Below are 23,901 nucleotides of genomic sequence, written 5' to 3' on the forward strand. Positions count from 1 at the left end.
TGAGTGAGTGAATTTGGTGAGTAGCACAGTAAAGTATGGAAGTGTGAGATTGGATGAGACTGAGGATAGGGTGAAAGGGGTTTAGATGTGGAAAGAGGAAAATTTGGTTAAAATTGAGTGGCTGTTTTAAAACAGAACACTTAAGGAGGAGTGTGGTAGCCGTGTTAGTCCACTCTTAAGGTTATCAATAGAAATCAAACAAAATAAAACATGGAAAAGAAAATAAGATGATACCTTTTTTATTGGACATAACTTAATACATTTCTTGATTAGCTTTCGAAGGTTGCCCTTCTTCGTCAGATTGGAAATAAGCAAATGTGCTAGCTGACAGTGTATATAAGTGAAAACATTCAAGCATTACTATGACAGTCTGACAGGGTGGGAGGATGGGGGTGGGTCGGAGGTATGCTTTAACAATGATATCTACAGTGGGGGAAATAAGTATTTGATCCCTTGCTGATTTTGTAAGTTTGCCCACTGACAAAGACATGAGCAGCCCATAATTGAAGGGTAGGTTATTGGTAACAGTGAGAGATAGCACATCACAAATTAAATCCGGAAAATCACATTGTGGAAAGTATATGAATTTATTTGCATTCTGCAGAGGGAAATAAGTATTTGATCCCCCACCAACCAGTAAGAGATCTGGCCCCTACAGACCAGGTAGATGCTCCAAATCAACTCGTTACCTGCATGACAGACAGCTGTCGGCAATGGTCACCTGTATGAAAGACACCTGTCCACAGACTCAGTGAATCAGTCAGACTCTAACCTCTACAAAATGGCCAAGAGCAAGGAGCTGTCTAAGGATGTCAGGGACAAGATCATACACCTGCACAAGGCTGGAATGGGCTACAAAACCATCAGTAAGACGCTGGGCGAGAAGGAGACAACTGTTGGTGCCATAGTAAGAAAATGAAAGAAGTACAAAATGACTGTCAATCAACAAAGATCTGGGGCTCCACGCAAAATCTCACCTCGTGGGGTATCCTTGATCATGAGGAAGGTTAGAAATCAGCCTACAACTACAAGGGGGGGAACTTGTCAATGATCTCAAGGCAGCTGGGACCACTGTCACCACAAAAACCATTGGTAACACATTACGACATAACGGATTGCAATCCTGCAGTGCCCGCAAGGTCCCCCTGCTCCAGAAGGCACATGTGACGGCCCGTCTGAAGTTTGCCAGTGAACACCTGGATGATGCCGAGAGTGATTGGGAGAAGGTGCTGTGGTCAGATGAGACAAAAATTGAGCTCTTTGGCATGAACTCAACTCGCCGTGTTTGGAGGAAGAGAAATGCTGCCTATGACCCAAAGAACACCGTCCCCACTGTCAAGCATGGAGGTGGAAATGTTATGTTTTGGGGGTGTTTCTCTGCTAAGGGCACAGGACTACTTCACCGCATCAATGGGAGAATGGATGGGGCCATGTACCGTACAATTCTGAGTGACAACCTCCTTCCCTCCGCCAGGGCCTTAAAAATGGGTCGTGGCTGGGTCTTCCAGCACGACAATGACCCAAAACATACAGCCAAGGCAACAAAGGAGTGGCTCAGGAAGAAGCACATTAGGGTCATGGAGTGGCCTAGCCAGTCACCAGACCTTAATCCCATTGAAAACTTATGGAGGGAGCTGAAGCTACGAGTTGCCAAGCGACAGCCCAGAACTCTTAATGATTTAGAGATGATCTGCAAAGAGGAGTGGACCAAAATTCCTCCTGACATGTGTGCAAACCTCATCATCAACTACAGAAGACGTCTGACCGCTGTGCTTGCCAACAAGGGTTTTGCCACCAAGTATTAGGTCTTGTTTGCCAGAGGGATTAAATACTTATTTCCCTCTGCAGAATGCAAATAAATTCATATACTTTCCACAATGTGATTTTCCGGATTTAATTTGTGATGTGCTATCTCTCACTGTTACCAATAACCTACCCTTCAATTATGGGCTGCTCATGTCTTTGTCAGTGGGCAAACTTACAAAATCAGCAAGGGATCAAATACTTATTTCCCCCACTGTATCTACAAATAATGGGCACTGCGATGGGCACCAGGACAGCACCCCAATATGCCAACCTTTTTATGGCTGAGCTGGAAGAGACATTTCTGAATACACACCAGACCAAACCTCTAAAATACTACCGGTACATCGATGACATTTTTATGATTTGGACGGAGGGTGAAGAACCTCTGAAACAATTTTATTCTGCCTTCAATACATACCATCCTACAATCAGATTCAAAATTGACTACTCCCCAGAAAAAATCAATTTTTTGGACACCACGGTCTCAATCAGTGATGGCTGTATACAAACATCTATATACAAGAAACCCACAGACAGATGCAGCTACCTCCACAACTCCAGCTTCCATCCTTCACATACAAAAAGATCCATCATTTACAGCCAAGCCACAAGATACCACCATATCTGCTCTGACCCAGGGGACTGTCTTGTCCACAAGGAGGATGAGCCCTAGGTCCCGTAAGGCACTGAAGGACCTCAAAGGACAGCCGTGCAACCCCAAGTCTTCACCCGTGGCGACCGCCGTTCACCAAGGGTTGAGCCCCCAGCTGCAGGCGGTCAACGGGACTTCAGGAACCGCGGGGTTGACGGACTGACCTGGACTGGAACCGGGAGAGAAGCGGGCAGGTGGAATAGAGATGTCCACAAACTGGCAGCAGATCAGGGCAGGCAGCTAACAGCGTAGTCGGAGTCAGGCAAGAGGTCAAGGTAGGCGGCTAGTAGAGAAGTCAAAGTCAGGCTAGAGGTCTAGGCAGGCAGCTAGCAGAGATAACCAGGAAACAGTCCAAAGTCCAAAATCAGCAACACCAGGAAAACGACGAAACACAGGAACCACGGAGATTGGCCTCGGGAACAGAACCTGAAGCAAAGTTCTAGCTCAGTTCCCTTCCTTAAATACAGTACAACATCAGCCGCCCCGCCCCCGTAGGTACAGCCGACCAATCCGGACCTGGGTATCGGCAGAGCCCCTCTGATTGGCTCTATCCGATTCCCCAGGCGGGACCACCAACTCGGCCTCCCAATCCGGCATCTCAGAGGCGGAGCTCCAGGCCCTCCCGCCCGGGAGGGAAGAAGACGCCGGCCATCGCGCCTCGGCGCCGCCTCCTTCAGCGGCGCAAACATAGCCCCCACAGCCGGCGACCGAGAGACCGGCGGCCGCAGTCGCCGGCCTCCGGCCTCGGTCCCGGACAGAACGGCCATCACTGTGGCAGCCCCCGGCTCCCCGCCGTGGCCTCCAGACCACTACCCCTCGCCGCGGAGGACGCTGGCTCCCGCCCCCCGCGGCGGAGGAGCCGGAAGGAGCGATGGACATGACAGGGACAGAGACAGACACCTTAAAAGCCTGACTGCATCCTTCAAACAGAAAGGCTACAACCCCAAAATAATCTCCAAGAATATTGTCTCCTCCATCAAAACACCCAGGGAGAATCTGCTACAGTACAAGGAGAAAACATCCACAGCCAGAATCCCCCTTGTGGTGACATACAATCCAGAGCTGGAAAAACTGAGGAAAATCATAAGAGATCTACAACCTATACTCCAGGAGGATGAATTACTGAGAGATATTCCCATCCCCACCAGTACTGGCCTTCCGACAGCCACCCAACTTAAAACACAAGCTAATCAGAAGTAAACTTCCATCACAGACTGAAAAGGAACAGAAGGGCACACGTCCCTGTAATTTATCCAGTTGCAAACTATGCCAAAATATTTCATAGGACCCCACAGTTATCCACAAAGGAAAGATATTCAACATAAAGGGATCTTTCACTTGCTCATCTTCCTATGTGGTATATATCATTCAGTGTAAAAAATGTAACGAAGGATGCTATATTGGAGAAACAGGCCAGATGCTTAAGACAAGATTCAATTTACATAGACATCACATGAACAATACAGCCAGTAGGGCCCCCACCCCGGTGGGACAGCACTTCACAGAACCAGGACACTGTACCAGTGATTTCAAATTGAGAATACTGAAAGGTAACTTTAAAACCATACAAGAACGTAAGACCTTTGAAGTCAGAATGATTGAATATTTTAACACCCAACAGAAAGGACTTAACAAGGATCTGGGGTTCCTGGCCCATTATAAACCATAAAGCTGTATGTCTCTGTTGATCACCCCACCCCTCACCTATCCACACCCATCCTGTTAGAATATCAATGACATGCTTTGATGTCCCCATGCATACCTCCAACCCACCCCCATCCTCCTACCCTGTCAGACTGTCATAGTAATGCTTGAATGTTTTCACTTATCTACACTGTCAGCTAGCACATTTGCTTATTTCCGATCTGACGAAGAAGGGCAACCTTCGAAAGCTAATCAAGAAATGTATTAAGTTATGTCCAATAAAAAAGGTATCATCTTATTTTCTTTTCCATGTTTTATTTTGTTTGATTTCTATTGAAAACAGAACACTGAATTAAAAGTCTGAGGGAGAGAGATTGCTAAACAGCATAGTATGAAGCAGGGCAAAGGTTATGCACAGAGAAGAGAGAGCAGGAATAAAATTAAGAATTTTTGAGTAGATTTAGTCAGGTTCTCTTGTTTTTAAACTGATAAAAGAAAAGTTTTATATAATATCATATATGGTCAGGGAATAGAATGTTGATCAACTGGTGCAGGGTGGAATGTTGAGTGAAGTGAGTGACAGCAAAGCAGTGCAGCGCTTTAGTCTAGGGAACTTCAGTGCAAGATAGGATGTTAGAAAGGAGCCTTTACTTAATTTTATTGTAATTAGAAAAGCTGACCACAGTATTAAAAACCTGATTAAAAATACCATTGAGGTTGCGGAGAATTTATAGGAAGAGAAGGTTTTGCTTCCAGTTATTTTTTTAAAAGTGAGAGGTTTAGGAGGAAGATTTCAGAGGAGAAGAGGAAAACCGCTGCGATCCAGGAGATAGAAGTTATGGGCCCCCACGCAAGAAAACTCAGAGCTGCATCAATTCCAGAAGGAGAAGGACAGCTAAGTAAAAGTGAGATGAACTTTGAAGCAATAATTACCTGAGAGAGAGTCCGGGTAACCTAAGGAAACAAAAAGGACACAAAGCATCAAATTCTTACTAATTTCAGGGAAGAAAATAAATAACTGTTGCAACAGGTTGATGATTAAAAAGGGTAAAGGTATAAAAAAGGAACTTATCTGATGGTGGTGTATAGAGTTCAGATTATTCTGTCTGGAAAAGGAAGAATACAAGAAGCATTGTTATGATGTTGAAGCAAAGCAGCTGAAATGTTATTTAAATGTTTATAGCTAAGTTAAATACAAAGTTTTGTTGTTTAAAAGGTAAAGTAATAATTATTAGACATCAATAAAATTAATAATTTTGCAATTATTCCAACTGGTCTCCTTCAAATTCGGAAGCTATCCTAAACTTAGTTTTTATTCCTCTCCCGCCCTTTTGAGGACGGGAGACAAGGTTAGTTGAGTTGTACCTCCTCCCAGTTTTGGCAGAGAGTTCCTGAGTAGGTGCCATGACTGCCGACAACCAACCCTCAGAGAATTCACCGCCAACATCACCTGCCTTACCAGGTAAGGCTGGTAACACATGCTTATTTTTAACATGCGCTAAAAGCGCTAGCGCGCTTTGCAAAAGGCCCACCAAAATGATTTTCTTCCTTTGCATTAGTTAATTCAATCATGATTTCTTTATGGCTTCCTGCAGGTGTCACTATAGACACATACATACATTTTGGTTAGCAATTTTGTAGTGAGGATGAACAGTTCATGTTTCCAAAGTGGCTACTCATTTGCAGCAAGTGTGAAGAAGTGAGGGCGAAACACCTTGTAGAACAGGTTAAAATATTAGGCAATTTATTGGAAACCATGTGAAATCACAACACGCAGGAGGAAATATTTAGAAGCAGTTGCCATGGCCCAAGTCAGAGAAAGACAACCAAATTAAAAAGCAGCCAGCAATAGGCTGAGACAAACACTGAGATACACAGGAAATTGACTTATTTTGCATGGATGAGATGAATGTGTAGTTTATTTCTTAGATTATCAAATAAAAAAGGTTTTTAGTTCTGCAGGCCCCAGCTGAATATTGGCAGGACCCACATAAGCAAGCATGACACAATCTTGGCCAGTTATGCCCTGACATATTGTCAGCATTGAATTTCAGGGTCTAATTCTGACTGCCGGTGGTCAGCACTAAAAAAAAAAAAAAAACATTGACTGTTGCCAGCTGAATATTCACCGGTATAAAAATATTATCATATAAACAAACAAAGTTTAAACACGTTCTTATGTTTCTTGTGGCAGCCCTGAAAACTGTAATCAGCAGGTGGCATTAAGGGATAAACTGGAGCATGCTTAATTGCCCTGTGTGGAAATATGGAAATGCAAAGATATTATAGAAGTCCTTGGATCAGGACTCTCCCACATTCTGGTTCTAGACTGGAATCAAAGAGGAGATAGAAAGGCTTATTGTGATTGTTAACCACTGTGAAGAGCTTTTGCTGCTGGAGTTCAAGAACTACTCTCTCCATGTATTTCTTCTTTTATTAAAATACCTTTACTTTGACAATTAGACGCATACCAATTGTATCTTTATTGTTCTGACAATACTATTTTTCAGAGCATGCATGGTTGGCCATTGAGTATTAATGACTTCCCTATTCAAAGTGGTAAAAGTATCGTATTGATTGTATTATGGCTATGTTTCATTATTTCACTATTATGTCAAGCTGTATCTGCTCTGCACAGCCTCTTCACAAAGGCAGTTAATAAATACCCAATAAATAAGTAAATAAAAGACATTTAATGCAACCCGTCTTTGAAGGCGGTCTGAGCTAATATTAAGGTAGGCCGAGCAGGGCAGTTATCTGGGGTACCATGTGATGAGGGGTACCACCAGCTGAGGGCCACCATTTATTGGTAAGGAAGAGATAGCAACAGCATGACCAAGCTAGATTAAAGAACTTCACCTGCCTATCCAGCCCTAATCTGGGGGAGAGGGGAATAAGACAAGGCCTACTCACACCCTGCTTCCAAATATCAGGGAGGGGACAGTCAATATGCTATCAATGGCTTGCACCCAGGGTGCCATCTGCTCTAGAACTGCCGTGAAGGCATTAACGAGTGTGAGACTATGGATATCTATGGGAATAATAAAACAGAAAAAGGGTGGAATGCCACCTATTAAGGGTGTTGCTTTTAAGATAAGGTTAAGTCAGGAAGTATTACTGGCAAGTGGAGGCATCACAAATATAGGCAGAAAGGTTATACATTATACTTTAAAGTTGCACCTTAACCGAATGTTTGAATTCTCTTGTTTTATCGTTTCCTTCTAGTTGGACATATCATTCAGAAGATGAACTTGGAGGATCTTTTCACTGGGGCAAAATAACAAGTTATAGTGGAGGAGGGTATTACACAGACCTCGATGTAACCAAGCAGCAGAGTGTCAGAGCCCTTCAGACTTTGAAAGATAACCTGTGGCTGGACAGAGGAACTCGGGCAGTCTTTATTGACTTCTCAGTATATAATGCAAACATTAACCTGTTCTGTGTTTTAAGGTACTGTTATCAAAGAGGCAGTGCTAATAGCTCACTGGATAGTAGTATAAATGAAATATTTAAATAATTTAACAATGCAAAACAATGTAATAACAGTTTTCTAGATTTGTACAGTACTGGCATATCGGAGAGGAAGCAATGAAAAGTCAATGCTTTCACGTGAACTCCAGGAGAATCTACAATTATGGAGCCATGCTAGAGGTTCCCAAAATATCCAAAGTTATAAAAAAAACTATAGACTTTAATTCTTATATAAATTATTCAAATGCTGCAGGTGGTTACACAAACAGTAGCATCATAAAACATGGGAAGCAAGCATTTCATAAAAATGAATACACAGATAGGGCTAGATTCAATAAATGGCACCTACATATCGGCACCGATAAAAGATAGAACATAGTGCTATTCTAAAATGGCGCTTAGAGTTAGGCACTGTTTATAGAATAGCGCTTACACCAGGATCCATGACTAACTTTAGGCAAAGCCTTTACACTAACTGAAACCTGGTGTAAATCCTTGCATCTAAATTAGACGCGGATCCCTGTTGTTCTATAACCACACACGTAAATTGGAGGAATGCCTCTGATCCACCCAAGACCCTCCCCTGGCCACACCCCCTTTTTGGACCCACACATAAAAGTTACGCCTAAATTTCAATTAAAGCCAATTAGCATCAATAATTGTTTGGGCCCAATTATTGGTGCTAATTGGCTCATTATTCAATTACATTGCAGGCACATATTGGGCATGCACCCAAATTTGCGCTCACAGTTTAAAGCGCTATATATGAAATTCAGGCGGAATCTAAAACAATGTACTAACACCCTTAAACCACCACAAAACTGATATCACCAAATGGTCTGATCTTGGCGTTTCCAAGGGATTCCTGAAAGTAAACTGGTATGCATATACTGTTCTGTAATGAGTACATCCATGCATTACTCAACAGGAAGCTAAACCAGTTCAACCTGCAAAGACAAGACTCATTTTCTCAATTTTAAAATGGTTTACAGTGGTGGAAATAAGTATTTGATCCCTTGCTGCTTTTGTAAGTTTGCCCACTGACAAAGACATGAGCAGCCCATAATTGAAGGGTAGGTTATTGGTAACAGTGAGAGATAGCACATCACAAATTAAATCCGGAAAATCACATTGTGGAAAGTATATGAATTTATTTGCATTCTGCAGAGGGAAATAAGTATTTGATCCCCCACCAACCAGTAAGAGATCTGGCCCCTACAGACCAGGTAGATGCTCCAAATCAACTCGTTACCTGCATGACAGACAGCTGTCGGCAATGGTCACCTGTATGAAAGACACCTGTCCACAGACTCAGTGAATCAGTCAGACTCTAACCTCTACAAAATGGCCAAGAGCAAGGAGCTGTCTAAGGATGTCAGGGACAAGATCATACACCTGCACAAGGCTGGAATGGGCTACAAAACCATCAGTAAGACGCTGGGCGAGAAGGAGACAACTGTTGGTGCCATAGTAAGAAAATGGAAGAAGTACAAAATGACTGTCAATCGACAAAGATCTGGGGCTCCACGCAAAATCTCACCTCGTGGGGTATCCTTGATCATGAGGAAGGTTAGAAATCAGCCTACAACTACAAGGGGGGAACTTGTCAATGATCTCAAGGCAGCTGGGACCACTGTCACCACGAAAACCATTGGTAACACATTACGACATAACGGATTGCAATCCTGCAGTGCCCGCAAGGTCCCCCTGCTCCGGAAGGCACATGTGACGGCCCGTCTGAAGTTTGCCAGTGAACACCTGGATGATGCCGAGAGTGATTGGGAGAAGGTGCTGTGGTCAGATGAGACAAAAATTGAGCTCTTTGGCATGAACTCAACTCGCCGTGTTTGGAGGAAGAGAAATGCTGCCTATGACCCAAAGAACACCGTCCCCACTGTCAAGCATGGAGGTGGAAATGTTATGTTTTGGGGGTGTTTCTCTGCTAAGGGCACAGGACTACTTCACCGCATCAATGGGAGAATGGATGGGGCCATGTACCGTACAATTCTGAGTGACAACCTCCTTCCCTCCGCCAGGGCCTTAAAAATGGGTCGTGGCTGGGTCTTCCAGCACGACAATGACCCAAAACATACAGCCAAGGCAACAAAGGAGTGGCTCAGGAAGAAGCACATTAGGGTCATGGAGTGGCCTAGCCAGTCACCAGACCTTAATCCCATTGAAAACTTATGGAGGGAGCTGAAGCTGCGAGTTGCCAAGTGACAGCCCAGAACTCTTAATGATTTAGAGATGATCTGCAAAGAGGAGTGGACCAAAATTCCTCCTGACATGTGTGCAAACCTCATCATCAACTACAGAAGACGTCTGACCGCTGTGCTTGCCAACAAGGGTTTTGCCACCAAGTATTAGGTCTTGTTTGCCAGAGGGATTAAATACTTATTTCCCTCTGCAGAATGCAAATAAATTCATATACTTTCCACAATGTGATTTTCCGGATTTAATTTGTGATGTGCTATCTCTCACTGTTACCAATAACCTACCCTTCAATTATGGGCTGCTCATGTCTTTGTCAGTGGGCAAACTTACAAAATCAGCAAGGGATCAAATACTTATTTCCCCCACTGTATTTCAATTAAGTAAACAGGTAATAACTATAGGTCCCTGATGCTCAAAGCTCTAGTGCCGTAGCAAACAACACCCACGCCATACAGCAGGATAGTGTAGAAAATGGCCGTCCAGTGCTCAAAGCTAATGGCATTCAAATTATATCCACACTGTTAGAGCAAAAGTAAGGGGGAGGAATGTGCCTGGCGCATTTGCACAAGAGTTTCACAGTAAGTGCAAGTGAGATGTCTAGTAAGTACTTTCAGGATTATTACATCAATGTTAGCATATTTCTACTACAAGTCATTGAAAATATGCATAAAGAGAGCCTCCCATGGATTTTTCAATGACAGTACAGTATCATCAAAGTTCCTTGCTTTGTAATTGAACTAATGAAGCCTACCCCTGGGGTAAAGGTAACAGAGTACTACGTTAACTCTAAACCCTAAGAAGGTCATGGCTGGGTCTAGATTTACTAATATAACTCTCAAAAACCTGTTTGGTCATTAAGGGGTTGCTATAATTACATTAACTCGTATATAGAATTTAATCTTCTTTGGAACTCGCAAATATGCAGGAAAACAAAGTTGCTCACTTTTAACAGGTGTTTTCCATAGACTGCAGAACTGATAAGGCATGCAAGTAGATGATGTCATCTGATGGCACCAGGACAGAACTGCTCTTCCTATGCACAGCAGTCTCCTCAGCTCCTTAGTTAGTTCCAAAGATCAAACAGTGAGACAACTCTCAGAAAGGTGAGAAGGGTTGTGTGCTTTATCAATCCTGCTGTCTATGGAAAACAGCTGTTTCAGGTGAGTAACATTGTTTTTTCCACTGGCAAGCAGATTTGAGTCAAACACACAAGTGGATGACTTCCAGGCTTGGAGTTAGTTGCTCACTATTGAACTGTCTTATTCTTTTTGGGCAGCTTGTACAGTCAAATGTGAGAGTTTTTAGTTCATAAAGACAAACTTGCTTGACTAAAGGCACTGTACTGTGTTGAAGCATGGTCCAAATAGTAGTGCACAGTGAACCTCTTGGTAGCTGTCTTGCAGATGTATTCAAAGAGGCAAAATCCAGGAGGGCTACTGATGTAGCAGTAGCTCTAATTTAATGAGATTTGACCTTGGAGCTCAGAAGAATATCCACGTGCCCATAGTAGAATTATAAGCAAGGTATTAGCCAGTTTGCCAGAGTTCTTTTCACAATTAACATATCAGTTCTAGTTGGGTTGACTTTCTCAAGAATACAGTTCTATACAAGTAGCATATCACAGCCCATTTAAAATCCAGAGTATGAAAGCTTTTTCTTGAGAACTCGAGTAAGACTTCAGATAGAAGGTAGAAACCTTATTTCCTCATTGAGGTAATCAATAGAAATCAAACAAAATAAAACATGGAAAAGAAAATAAGATGATACCTTTTTTATTGGACATAACGTAATACATTTCTTGATTAGCTTTCGAAGGTTTCTTCGTCAGAAGAAGGGCAACCTTCAAAAGCTAATCAAGGAATGTATTAAGTTATGTCCAATAAAAAAGGTATCATCTTATTTTCTTTACCATGTTTTATTTTGTTTGATTTCTATTGATAACCTTAAAGAGTGGACTAACACGGCTACCACACTCCTCTACTCATTGAGGTAGAAAGGTTACAACTTTAGATCTGTTTGAAAGATGACCCTGACATGATGGAATTGGGTATATGGCTCATACGTTATCAATGCCTGAAGGTCACTCATTTTTCTAGCTGAAGAGAGAGTTATAAGGAGAATCTTGCTTGTCAATGGAAAAGACAAAATCTACCTAGAAGTGTCTGATGATTACTGGCTGTTATAGTTCTCTAAAACTACCACTTAGTGGATCTCAAATTCCTGCAGACAATAGTTTGGAAGAGTTCCTATTCAGTAGTATGGGCTCTGGAGAGCCAGTGTAATTGTGTCCACCTGGCCATATTTATTGTAACACACTTGATCATTTATTTATGACACTAGAACTGAAGATCAAATCATATCTTTCTTTTGTTTTTCTAAGGTTGGTAGTAGAATTTCCAGCAACTGGTGGAGCAATTCCATCCTGGCAGATCCGTACAGTGAAACTCATTCGTTATGTCAGTGGTTGGGACTATTTTATCATTGCCTGTGAAGTCATCTTCTGTGTTTTCATCTTCTATTACATTGTGGAAGAAATTCTAGAACTGAGGATACACAAGTTTAAATATTTTACCAGCATTTGGAACATTCTAGATGTAGTAGTAATACTGGTAATTATTTGTGTATTATATTTTTTATCTTCTCAAATATAGCATCAGTTCTGAGATCCTTGATCTTGTTTGCATTTTACACTATAAGGAATTCCATTACAAAGTATCAACCACATAACCAACTCCTGAAACTCAAGCTTTGTTACAGATTTGATACAGGTGTCTCACTGTGCTGCAATAATGCTGTAGCATATAAGCCACAGCATATAGTACAGACCCTCACAATTTGCAGCCTTATATTGAGCATTAAATTGATTGCAACAACAAAAGTAATGATTCCCTTTCTTGTACTAATAAGCAAATTGGTTTCTTGTGTCAGCTTTCTCTTGTAGCCATTGCATTCCATATTTTCCGCACTATTGAAGTAAACAGACTTATGGGCAAGTTATTGAAGCAACCTAATACCTACGCTGACTTTGAGTTCCTGGCTTTTTGGCAGACCCAGTATAACAACATGAATGCAGTCAACTTATTCTTTGCATGGATCAAGGTAGGTAGGAAGATGTAAGGTAAAGCTGAGACTGTATAATCTTTGTGATACTACATCAAGATATGACCAAGTTATCAGCCATCATTTTCTGTTTCTAAGTTAAAGAAGGAGGTAACACTATGCATATGCATGGGTTATCCAGCACTTTTCTATGTTGTCTTGAGGTCATTTTCAAGATGACAACATAGGATCATTTGGACTCAATCATGGCAGGATTAACACTTTGATATGGACTAGGCAAACAAGCTCATTGTCCCCCCCCCCCCCCCCCCCCCCCCCATTATAATATACAGTTTTTAACTCCCACAGAGGACCCCCCTCATGGTTCTGAATGCAGAGGAGAAGGCAGAAGGCAAAACATGCTGCTCACCAACTCCTCCTGCCAATTGAAGGACAATGCACAACCTGTGGGGAGAACATACAGACTTCTGTGAGTGACAGTGGCTCTGGCTCCCATCTTTGTCCCCTACCCTTGTACCCCCTACCCTGCCAAGTGCTGATTTACTAGGACAAAAATCTGCCTTGGAAGCCATGAACTAGTACCCTTCCTAAACATTTGAGCCTAAGAACTTGCCAACTATATCTATGCCTTGATCCTGCCTTGGGCTGAGTAAATGAAGTTTATTGATTTTGTGGTAGAGGAGTGGCACACTATTTAGTGCAATGGGCTGAGAACCTGGGGAACAGGGTTCAATTCCCACTACAACTCCTTGTGACTGTGGGCAAGTTACTTAACACTCTATTGCCCCAGGTACAAAAAAACACTTTAGACTTTAAGCCCAATGGACAAAGGAAGTACCTGAATTATAATATGTGTAAAACAGAGAACAAAAAAAATAATATATGTAAAACAGAGAATAAAAAAAATAAGAATGAACAGATGGCCTCCCACAAAAATCCGTAACCTCTAGTGGCAGTCTCATAGTACTTCAGTTCTATCGTGAGGCTTTCGCTAGAGGTCATGGCTGCCATTTTGAAGAGACAGCTGAGATGGGCAGGAGCAAGTGGGAATCAGTGTTGACCTTCCCCATTAGACCACAAGGGATCAGGCAGCAAGCCTAAATAGAACTTTGGGGGATGTTGTGAATATTTGTGGGGAGGGACAAGGAGGATCAGAAGGGGATTTCAAGCTGTTAGAGGGATGGAGGGAGGTAAGCTACCAAGCTGTTCAGGGACTGGGAGGGAGAGAAAGAGGATCAGCATACTTCAGCCAGTACCGAGAAGCTATGTGGGTGTTGGTCGATATTCAGTGCCGGCATCCGCATAGCTACATGAGCTATCTTACCTAAAAAATGGCTGGTCAAAACTATTCAGTGGCACCGCCCAGTTAAATGCCACTGATGATCAGTGGCCAACCTACACAGCACAATTTAAGGAGGCTAGAGCTTCTCCAGTCCACTTAAATCATTTTCAATATCGATGTTAGTACATAATTTCTATGGTGCACAATAGCAAGGGGGCATGAACCTGGGAGGGCAGGGCAGGGGCATTTCAAACAATTATGTGCTAAGTTTACAGAATACTGTCAGTTACATGAGTAACCACCAGCATTTAGACACATATTTTCACTGCTCATGACTACAGTTAGGCACTATCCCCCAGATTCTACATATTGTGCTGAGATTTCCGCGCAGAAATAAAAGCGTATTCCATAACAATGTGCATAGCATAATTTGTTAACAAGTTAATCAGCACTGTTAATTGGATTTTAACAAGCAATTATGAGCACTAATTGGCATTTAGATTTACATGCACAACTCGCCATCCTGCTTATTTTCGAATGAGAAGGCCAGCCATCTTCCGACACAAATCGGGAGATGGCCGGCCATCTCCTAAACCCGGCCAAATCGGTATAATCAAAAGCCAATTTTCGCCAGCTTCAACTGCTTTTCGTCGCGGAGCCAGCAAAAGTTCAAGGGGGCATGTCGGCAGTGGCGGGACGGGGCATGGTTAAGAGATGGCCGGCTTCGCCCGATAATGGAAAAAAGAAAGCCGGCCCTGACGAGCATTTGGCCGACTTTACTTGGTCCCTTTTTGTTCACGACCAAGCCTCAAAAGGTGCCCCAACTGACCAGATGTGGTCACCAACCCCCTCCCACCCAAAAAAAAAAATTTAAAAACATTTTTTGCCAGCCTGTATGCCAGCCTCAAATGTCATACCCAGCTCCATCACAGCAGTATGCAGGTCCCTGGAGCAGTTTTTAGTGGGTGCAGTGCACTTCAGGCAGGCGGACCCAGGCCCATCCCCCCCTACCTGTTACACTTGTGGTGGTAAATGTGAGCCCACCAAAACCCACTGTACCCACATGTAGGTGCCCCCCTTCATCCCTAAGGGCTATGGTAGTGGTGTGCAGTTGTGGGCAGTGGGTTTAGGGGGGGGGTTGGTGGGCTCAGCACCCAACATAAAGGAGCTATGCACCTGGGAGCAATTTGTGAAGTCCACTGCAGTGCCCCCTAGGGTGCCCGGTTGGTGTCCTGGCATGTGAGGGGGACCAATGCACTACAAATGCTGGCTCCTCCCACGACCAAGTGCCTTGGATTTGGCCGGATTTGAGATGGCCGTCATGAGTTTCCATTATCGGGGAAAACCAATGGCGGCCATCTCTAACACCGGCGATCTCTAAGGCCGGCCCAAATGTTGAGATTTGGCCGGCCCCAACCGTATTATCGAAACGAAATATAGCCGGCTATCTTTTTCGATAATACGGTCGGAGACGCCACTTTATGGGGCCGTCCCTGGAGATGGCCAGCCTTAGAGATGGCCGGCCCCATTCGATTATAGCCCTCCACATGTATTCTATAACATGGTGCACCTAAATTCTAAATTACATAGTTGAAAAGGGGTGGCCATAGGCGAGACGTGGGCATTTCTACAATCTATGTACATTATTACAGAATACACCCGCTCTGCGCCTAATTTAGGCATCAGGATTTACGCCAAGTAAAATGTGTTCTAAATGGATGTGACTAAATTTGGTCACGTGGAGAGCTGCTCAGTATATTCTATACACAGTATGGAACTTTAAGCTGATTCTATAACATTTAGGTGTACTTTAGAGAATACGCCTAGGTGTATTTCTTTTCTGCATGGATTTTTCAGGCACCATGTATAGAATCTAGCTCTATGGGGTCAATATTTAGCAGTGTTTTGCTGACCACCACTGGCATTATGCCCTGAAATTCAATGCCAGGCCATTTCCGGGCTCCTGCATTGAATTTCTGGGTTTATGAAGCCAGGGCCGTGCCTAGGGTCTCCGGCGCCCCCCTGCAGTTGGCCCCGCGCCCGCCCCCCCCCCCCGAAAACGATCGCTACACTACCTGCCCTCTTCTCCCCAGATCCTTTTCCTTTTTTTTTGTTTAAATTTACCTCTGTCCGGCGGCAGCGTAGCGTTAGTGAGAAGGAGGTGGCGCTCCCCCGCCCCGACGTGTCAGTCTTCCCTTCGCTCAATTCCCACCTTCTTCTGACGTCATTTCTGATGTCAGAAGAAGGTGGAACTGAGCGAAGGGAAGACTGACACGTCGGGGCGGGGAAGCGCCGCCTTCTTCTCACTAACGCTACGCTGCCGCCGGACAGAGGTAAATTTAAACAAAAAAAAAGGAAAAGGATCTGGGGAGAAGAGGGCGAGGTAAGCATGGTGCGGCGGGGCGCCCCCCAGAGGATGGCGCCCTCCTGCCATGCTTACCTCGCTTACCGTGTTGGCACAGCCCTGTATGAAGCCAGCAAACCCATACCCAGGTAAGTGCAATATTCAACACTTAACTGGCTATAAAGATAGGACTGACTTTTATGTGCTCCTATTTATGCAGTGAGCTTGGCTGGTTAAGTGATGAATATCAAGATTTGACCAGCCAAGTGCTGACTCCGTCCCCCCCACCCCCAAATAGCTGATTTTGTGTTAGGAGCTAACCATTCATTTTCAGTGGCACTAACATGTTAAGTACCACTGAAAATGACCAGTTAGCTATGAACAAGTGATTTAACCAGCCAGAAGCCATTTTTGGCCCGTTAAATCGCTTTGAATATCAACTCCTAAAATGTTGACTTACACTTGTATGCTATAACAGAATCTGGGCACCAAGATGCTGTTATAGAATTTGCACTTAACACCCAGAATCAACTTTAGACCTTTATAGAATTACCTCCTCGGGCCCTAGGCACCTGCCTAATTTTCCTTCACCTGAATCCTGCCCTGATTGTTAGATGCAAAACAAAAAGTACCAGGAGCCTTCAAAAAAAGGGAATAAAAACTTCAATCGATTGCTTGGATGAAACAATCCTAGAATGGACCCGACACGGTTTTTATTCCCTTTTTTTGAAGGCTAAAGTTTTTATTCCCTTTTTTTGAAGGCTCCTGGTACTTTTTGTTTGCTGTTTGGACTTTTGTTTATACGTTGCTCCCTCTCTTTGCTATATTACTGCTCATTAGATGCAAAATACACCATGCTTTCATTCATTGGGCCTCCTCTGAATCAGATGCTCTGGAGCTGGTGTGCATGCAACAGCAGTTCTGTAGCAGAGTAGGTCTACAATTCAGTACTTCAGCACTCACCGGTGCGTATAATCTCAAATATGTCATAATGCAGGCAAATTGTACAATAGCCACAAATTTACCTTTTACTTACTATGGTGCACTGAAAAATGACCTGTGCTGTTGTAGGCGTCTGTACTGGACGTACACAGGTCCATGTATCAGCGCGCCTGCAAAAAAAGGCCTTTTTTGGGGCCAAAAATGGATGTGTGGCAAAATACAAATTGGCGCACATCCATTTGAGGCCTGACACCTTACTGCCACCCATTGGTCTCGCGTATTAACCTGGTAGTAATCAGCATAAGTACACTGCCAATTACCACCCAGTTAGCGCCATGTGGTAGAAAATAAAAAATATCAGACACACGTAAAAAAATGAAATTACCACCCAGGGCATGCAGCAGCTGGGTGGTAGTTCCAAATTGATGTGCGTTGGCACCTATGTGCCTTAATAAAAGGGCCCCTTAGTAAAGTATTTAGAGTAGAGCTGTAGCATTTTTTACTATTTGGCCGGATATGAATAATGAAAAATATTATTTGGCCAAATATGAATACGGAATACAAATAAGGGGCATTAAGTTTTAACATAACAAATAATAAAAGAAGCAAAGTGAAATCAGAGATCCAAGTGTTTATTTCAGTAGGATTTAGTAGAGCCCCGGATTATTTGTATTGGAATTTAAATCTCTATTCAGCCAAATACACAGAATGTATTTCAGGCACTATTCTGGGCCAAATTGAATATGAATATTTGGTACTGTTTAGTCCTAGTTTAGAGAAAAAGCACACTTTTCTCATACATTCAGTTTTGTCTTCTTTATCAGTATGTCGTTCTGAGTTTTATTAGAATATTATCTATAGGAAAAATGATGCGCACGCCTACTTTGCTTTCTGTCTGTTAGCTTCTGGTACAGAGGGTTCAAGTTTAATTCCTGACATTTTGCATTGCTCCCTTTCTTTCTTTAGATATTCAAGTACATTAGTTTTAATAAAACTATGACTCAGCTATCATCCACACTTGCCCGCTGTGCAAAGGACATCCTGGGGTTTGCTATCATGTTCTTCATTGTATTTTTTGCCTACGCCCAGCTGGGGTATCTTCTCTTTGGAACTCAAGTAGAGAACTTTAGCACCTTTGTTAAGTGCATGTGAGTAAATCCTGTCTTTAGTGTAATCATAAATTCAGTATTTTAACAAAGAATTGTGGTTGTTGTGTTAGTCCACTTGGATACATCATACTTGGAAATCAGGGTCAACAAACAAGTTGTAGGTGACACCAGGGGCGTAGCCAGACTCCAGCGGGAGGGGGTCCAGAGCCCGAGGTGAGGGGCACATTTTAGCACCCCCCCCCCCGTTCCGGCGACCCCCCGCCACTTTTGACCCCCCCCCCCCCGGCGCTGCTGCCGCCACCACTTTTGACCCTCCCCCCTGCGCCACCCCCCTTCCCACCGCCGCAAACCCTCCCATGCCACCACCACTGTCAGGTACCTGTGCCGGCAGGGGTCCCCAACTCCCACCAGCTGAAGTCCTCTTCAGCGCCGGTCTCCGGGCCGGCGCATTGCAGATCTGGAAGGATTCTGTTTCTGTGTCCTCCTGGTGTTCTGAACGTTCCTACATTCCTACATGCAGGATGCACGTAAGAACGTGCAGGACGTCAGGATGACTCACACAGAAACAGAATCTTTCCAGATGGCGGCGGTGGGGGAGGGATGGCAGCGGCAGGGGTGACACCTTTTTATTGGACTAACTTTTTTTATCTCTGACAATTATCAAGTGAGTAAGGAAGCAATGCAATTACACTGCATTTAAATAGCACAGGCTTATCTAGGTCTTAGACTGTCTAGAGGCTCAATAGAGCAGGCCATAACTGATTTGTGACCATCTCTGAGAAAACATGATTTTGGTATTTGCTGAACAATTGAGAAAATACTTATATTTAGAAAGTTGCAGTATATGATTAGGGGTCCCTTTGACAGAATGGTGGTAAGCCCAATGCAAGCTTACTGCTCGCTCTTCCGGGACTACCACTGGCCCAACCCGCAGAAATGGCTTGTGTGGCGGTAACCCGGCAGTAATCGAGCATCGCTGCGTGCTGCCCAGTTACCGCTGGGTTAGTGCTGGAGCCCTTATCGCCACCTCAGTGAATGGTGGTAAGGGCTCCCCGTCCCATGGCCACGCAGTAAGAGTTTTCTTACCACATGGACAAGTGTGTATGGGGGCTTTTTACCCGCTGTGGTAAAAATGGCCCTGGTGGGCGGGAAAAACAGCTTCTGCCGCTAGCACAACATGGTAAAAGGGCCCCTAGATCAGTGCTAGGTCTAGGATGTTATTTCAATGTGCTTTTTTAACACATCTTTTGGAGGTCTACAATGTTTTGATACATTCATGTGCCTTTTAACAAGGAACTTTAGCTAGAGATAAACAAGCTAATGAAGAATTCCCTGGGGATTTTGCATGGTAAAATTTCTAAGACCTTTATGTCCATCTGTCTCATGACCATTACTGCACATTACAGTGATGTTAATTTCTGTTTCTTGCTTTTTATTTTTCAGTTTTACCCAGTTTAGAATCATTCTTGGTGACTTTGATTACGATGCTATCGACAATGCCAACAGGATCTTAGGACCCATTTATTTTGTCACTTATGTATTCTTTGTTTTCTTTGTACTGCTGGTAAGTGAATTTCTAAACATTTATTTAAGTGATACTACTACAGGGCTCACTAATTCCGTAAATAGGGGGAAAACATTCAGAAGCTGAGCTCCCCATAAAGATAAGCGGAGATATATTTATCTTTATGCTTGATATTCAGTGGAGCTATACTTTTAGGTAGGTCTGCTGAATTTGCACTCCTAAAATTAAAAGGATAGCTTTCACTGTAATGTGTTTAGAGTACAGCTGTACCGAATAGCATATTTTATTATTTGGCTGAATATGAATAATGAAAAATATTATTCAGCCAAATATGATTACAAATAATGGGCATTAAGCTTTAACAAAACAAATAATAAAAGAAACACGTGAAATCAGAGATTTCAGTAGGATTTAGCACGGTAGAGCCCCAGATTATTCAAATTTAAATCACTATTCAGCTGAATACGAATAATGTATTCGGGCACTATTCAGGGCCAAATCAAATTGAATACGAATATTCAGTATAGCCCTAGTTTAGAGAAAAAGCACATTTTTGTCATATGTTCAGTTTTATCACCAGTATATCATTCAGTGAATTTTTTTAGAATACTATCTATATGCATAACATGTGAGGCTTTAATTAGACCTAAAGAATTGTTTAGTGTCTTTGACTCAGGAAGTACAATTGAATAACATAACATAGTAGCATAGTAGATGACGACAGAAAAAGACCTGCACGGTCCATCCAGTCTGCCCAACAAGACAAACCCACATGTGCTACTTTCCGTGTATACCTCACCTTGATTTGTACCTGTCCTTTTCAGGGCACAGACCGTATAAGTCTGCCCAGCACTATCCCCGCCTCCCACCACCGGCTCTGGCACAGACCGTATAAGTCTGCCCAGCACCATCCTCACCTCCCAACCACCAGTCCTGCCTCCCACCACCGGCTCTGGCACAGACCGTATAACGGGCGCTAGCAAGGTTTTCCTCGGAGTGTGTATGTTTGAGAGAGTGTGTGTGAGAGTGACTGTGTGTGAGAGAGAGAGAGAGTGAATGTGCAAGTGTGTGTGTGTGACAGTGAGACTGTCTGTGAGAGAGAGAAGAGTGTATGTGAGATTGAGAGTGTGTGTCAGGGCCCCCCTCCTTCCCTCCCAGTTCCAATGTCCCCCCTCCCTCCGTGTTCCAAGGTCGTCGTCCCCCCTTCCTCCGACTTCCAGGGCCGTCCCCCCTCCCTCCGACTTCCAGGGTCGTCCCCCTCCCAGTTTCAGGGTCCCCCCTTCTTCCCAGTTCTAGGGTCATCGTCCCTCCCTTCCAGTTCCAGGTCCCCTCCCTCCGATTTTTAAAAGTCATCTTCACCCACCAAGGGTTACGGCGGACAGCAGCAGCGGCAAAACGCGTGCAGGCTCGGCCCTTCTCTCTCTTTCTCAGCTGTGGTCTCACCCTTGTGTGATAATTTCAATTTTATAATACCTGATCCATTTGGAGATTTTTTTTTCTTTGGAAAGATTAGGCAAAGTTTTTAGTTCTCATTTACCAGAGGGGTCTCAATTGACCACTGATGAGAGTAGTTGGTCTTGTTTTGAATTATCAAAGGATTTTGAAGTTTGGTCTACTGTTAAAATTCTTAAATCTACTAATTCTACAGGTGATAGTTATTCTCCGGTAGTGCTTAAAGCAGCAGGTGAAAGTTTGGAGGATATAATTTTGGCAGTGTTAAATGCTTCATTAGCTAAGGGGGAGGTTCCAGATGCACTGAAAGTTGTCACAGTTCAACCATTATTAAAAGAGGCCTCTTTGGATCCATCTCTTTTGAACAATTTTAGACCAGTTTCTTCCTTGCCCATGATAGCAAGAATTTTGGAGAAAGTAGTTTTAGAACAACTAGAAAGTTATTTAGAGGAAGCAAAAATTCTGGACCCTTTTCAGTATGAGTTCTGTCCCAAAGTACTGAATCTTTGATTATATCAACATTGGATGTTTTAAGACAGGGTTTGGATCATTTGTCTTGCTACTTTCTTGTTATATTAGATCTGTCAGCAGCTTCCGATACTGTGAACTATGCTATTTTCATAAACAGACTTAAAGTTTGTGGTATTGCAGGATCTGTCCTTACATGGTCTGCCTCGTTTTTGAGTAATTGAAAGCTAAAAGTGTGAATTGGGGACACATTTTCTGAAAAGAGAGAGTTGACAACAGGAGTGCCACAGGGCTCATCACTATCCCCACATCTATTTCCACTTTGTCATTTTTTGAGTTCACTGAATATTCATTATAGAATATATGCATGCGATATCCAAGCAGTTGCACGACTGAAATCAATTTTTGCTGTAATAGCAAAATGGTTAACAGATAATAAGTTAGCCTTGAACATGGGTAAGATGAAATTACATTTATTAGAGAGGTTTATGGAGAACAGATACCAGATACAATGTGATAATAAAGTTTGTTTGGCCCAACAGGTCTGTAATTTAGATGTTTTTTTTAGATGCTCAGTTAAATTTTAATAATCACATATTAGGAAGGTAGTTCAGAGCTAATTTTTAAAATTAAGAATGTTGAATAAACTGAAGGGTAGTATCCTGGTAGAAGATTTTTAATTGATGGTTCATAGACAGACTGGAGAGGAGAGAGATGGCTGAGTGGAAGACCAGTGAGAAGCAAAATGCAATAATCCAAGCGAGAGGTGACAAGGGTTTGGATAAGGGTTCTGGTAGCATATTCAGAAAGGAAGGGGTGAATTTTGCTAATGTTGTAGATAAAGAAACGACATGTTTTGGCGATCTGTTGAATATGCGCAGAGAAGAAGAGAGAGGAATCAAAGATGACTTCAAGGTTACGAGCCGAGGAGACAGGAAGGATGTGAGAACCATTAACAGAGATAGAGAAAGGGGGAAGAGGGGAGGTGGGTTTAGGGGGGAAAATGAGAAGTTCAGTTTTAGTCATGTTTAGCTTCAGATGGCGTTGAGACATCCAAGCAGCAATGTCAGACAAGCAGGATGAAATTTTGTCCTGGATTATGGTTGAGATTTCAGGGGTGGAGATGTAGATCTGAGAGTCATCTGCATAATGATGGTATTGAAAGTCTTGGGTTTACCAAAAAAACAGAATTAGGGCATGGTTTTGTACTTTTGAAACCGAGTATAATGTATTATAAATTGTTTTCCTTATATGCTTGTTTTTACTGTGCTTTCTAAGCCACATTGAACCTGCGGTTGCTTGGGATAATGTGGGCTATAAATGTCATAAATAAATAAATAATTTGGAATATAAATTATTACACTAAACTAGAATGCCTCTAATCATGCTTCCTGTGAAATGGACATCTCACATTAACCATTGGCTGCTAAAGGTCTTCCGTGGTTAGCACCCAGTGCTAACTAACCACATAGGCCTTTCTGAATAGTAACTCTGAAAGCCCAACATTCCTTCCAAAGTGAAAGGATGACTTTCTTAACTTTCTTAGGTGCATTGAGAATAATCTCTCCAGAAATATGTTTGCTCTGCTTAGTAATATTTCCTTAGCATGCATGTTGGGGAGAGAAGAGAAGGGAAGGAGTCGCATTCATGAGGTCAATCAGCATCACTCATTTCCTATGGCTGTGCTGTATGTTGTTGTTGCCATAGGATAAAGTGGGAGGGAAATTGGAAGTTGAGAAGGTATGAATGACTTAGGGGAAAGACTGGGGAAGTGGGAGAGGTAAGAAGAGACAGAGAGGGGAGACAGAGGATGGAAGGATGCAATGCATGAAAAAAGATGAGGAATAGGAGAGTGAGATAGAGAGGTGAAAGATAAAAGATGTGAGGAAAGCTGGAGAGAATTAAGACATGATTAAACATCCAATGGCAGTT

At 43.0% G+C, this 23,901-nt stretch overlaps 1 protein-coding gene across 1 annotated transcript in view; it reads left to right on the forward strand.

The window, feature by feature from the left end:
• Nucleotides 1–23,901, forward strand: part of PKD2L1 (polycystin 2 like 1, transient receptor potential cation channel) — an 88,867-nt gene that overhangs the window by 32,114 nt on the left and 32,852 nt on the right. The window contains exons 5-9 of the mRNA XM_030204969.1: nucleotides 7,328–7,552; nucleotides 12,168–12,396; nucleotides 12,716–12,886; nucleotides 18,382–18,563; nucleotides 19,968–20,088. Coding sequence (XP_030060829.1) covers nucleotides 7,328–7,552; nucleotides 12,168–12,396; nucleotides 12,716–12,886; nucleotides 18,382–18,563; nucleotides 19,968–20,088 — 928 coding nt within the window. The remainder of the gene's footprint in view (nucleotides 1–7,327; nucleotides 7,553–12,167; nucleotides 12,397–12,715; nucleotides 12,887–18,381; nucleotides 18,564–19,967; nucleotides 20,089–23,901) is intronic.

This window comes from Microcaecilia unicolor, chromosome 5 (genome assembly GCF_901765095.1).
Source record: "Microcaecilia unicolor chromosome 5, aMicUni1.1, whole genome shotgun sequence".
NCBI classification, from domain to species: Eukaryota; Metazoa; Chordata; class Amphibia; order Gymnophiona; family Siphonopidae; genus Microcaecilia; species Microcaecilia unicolor.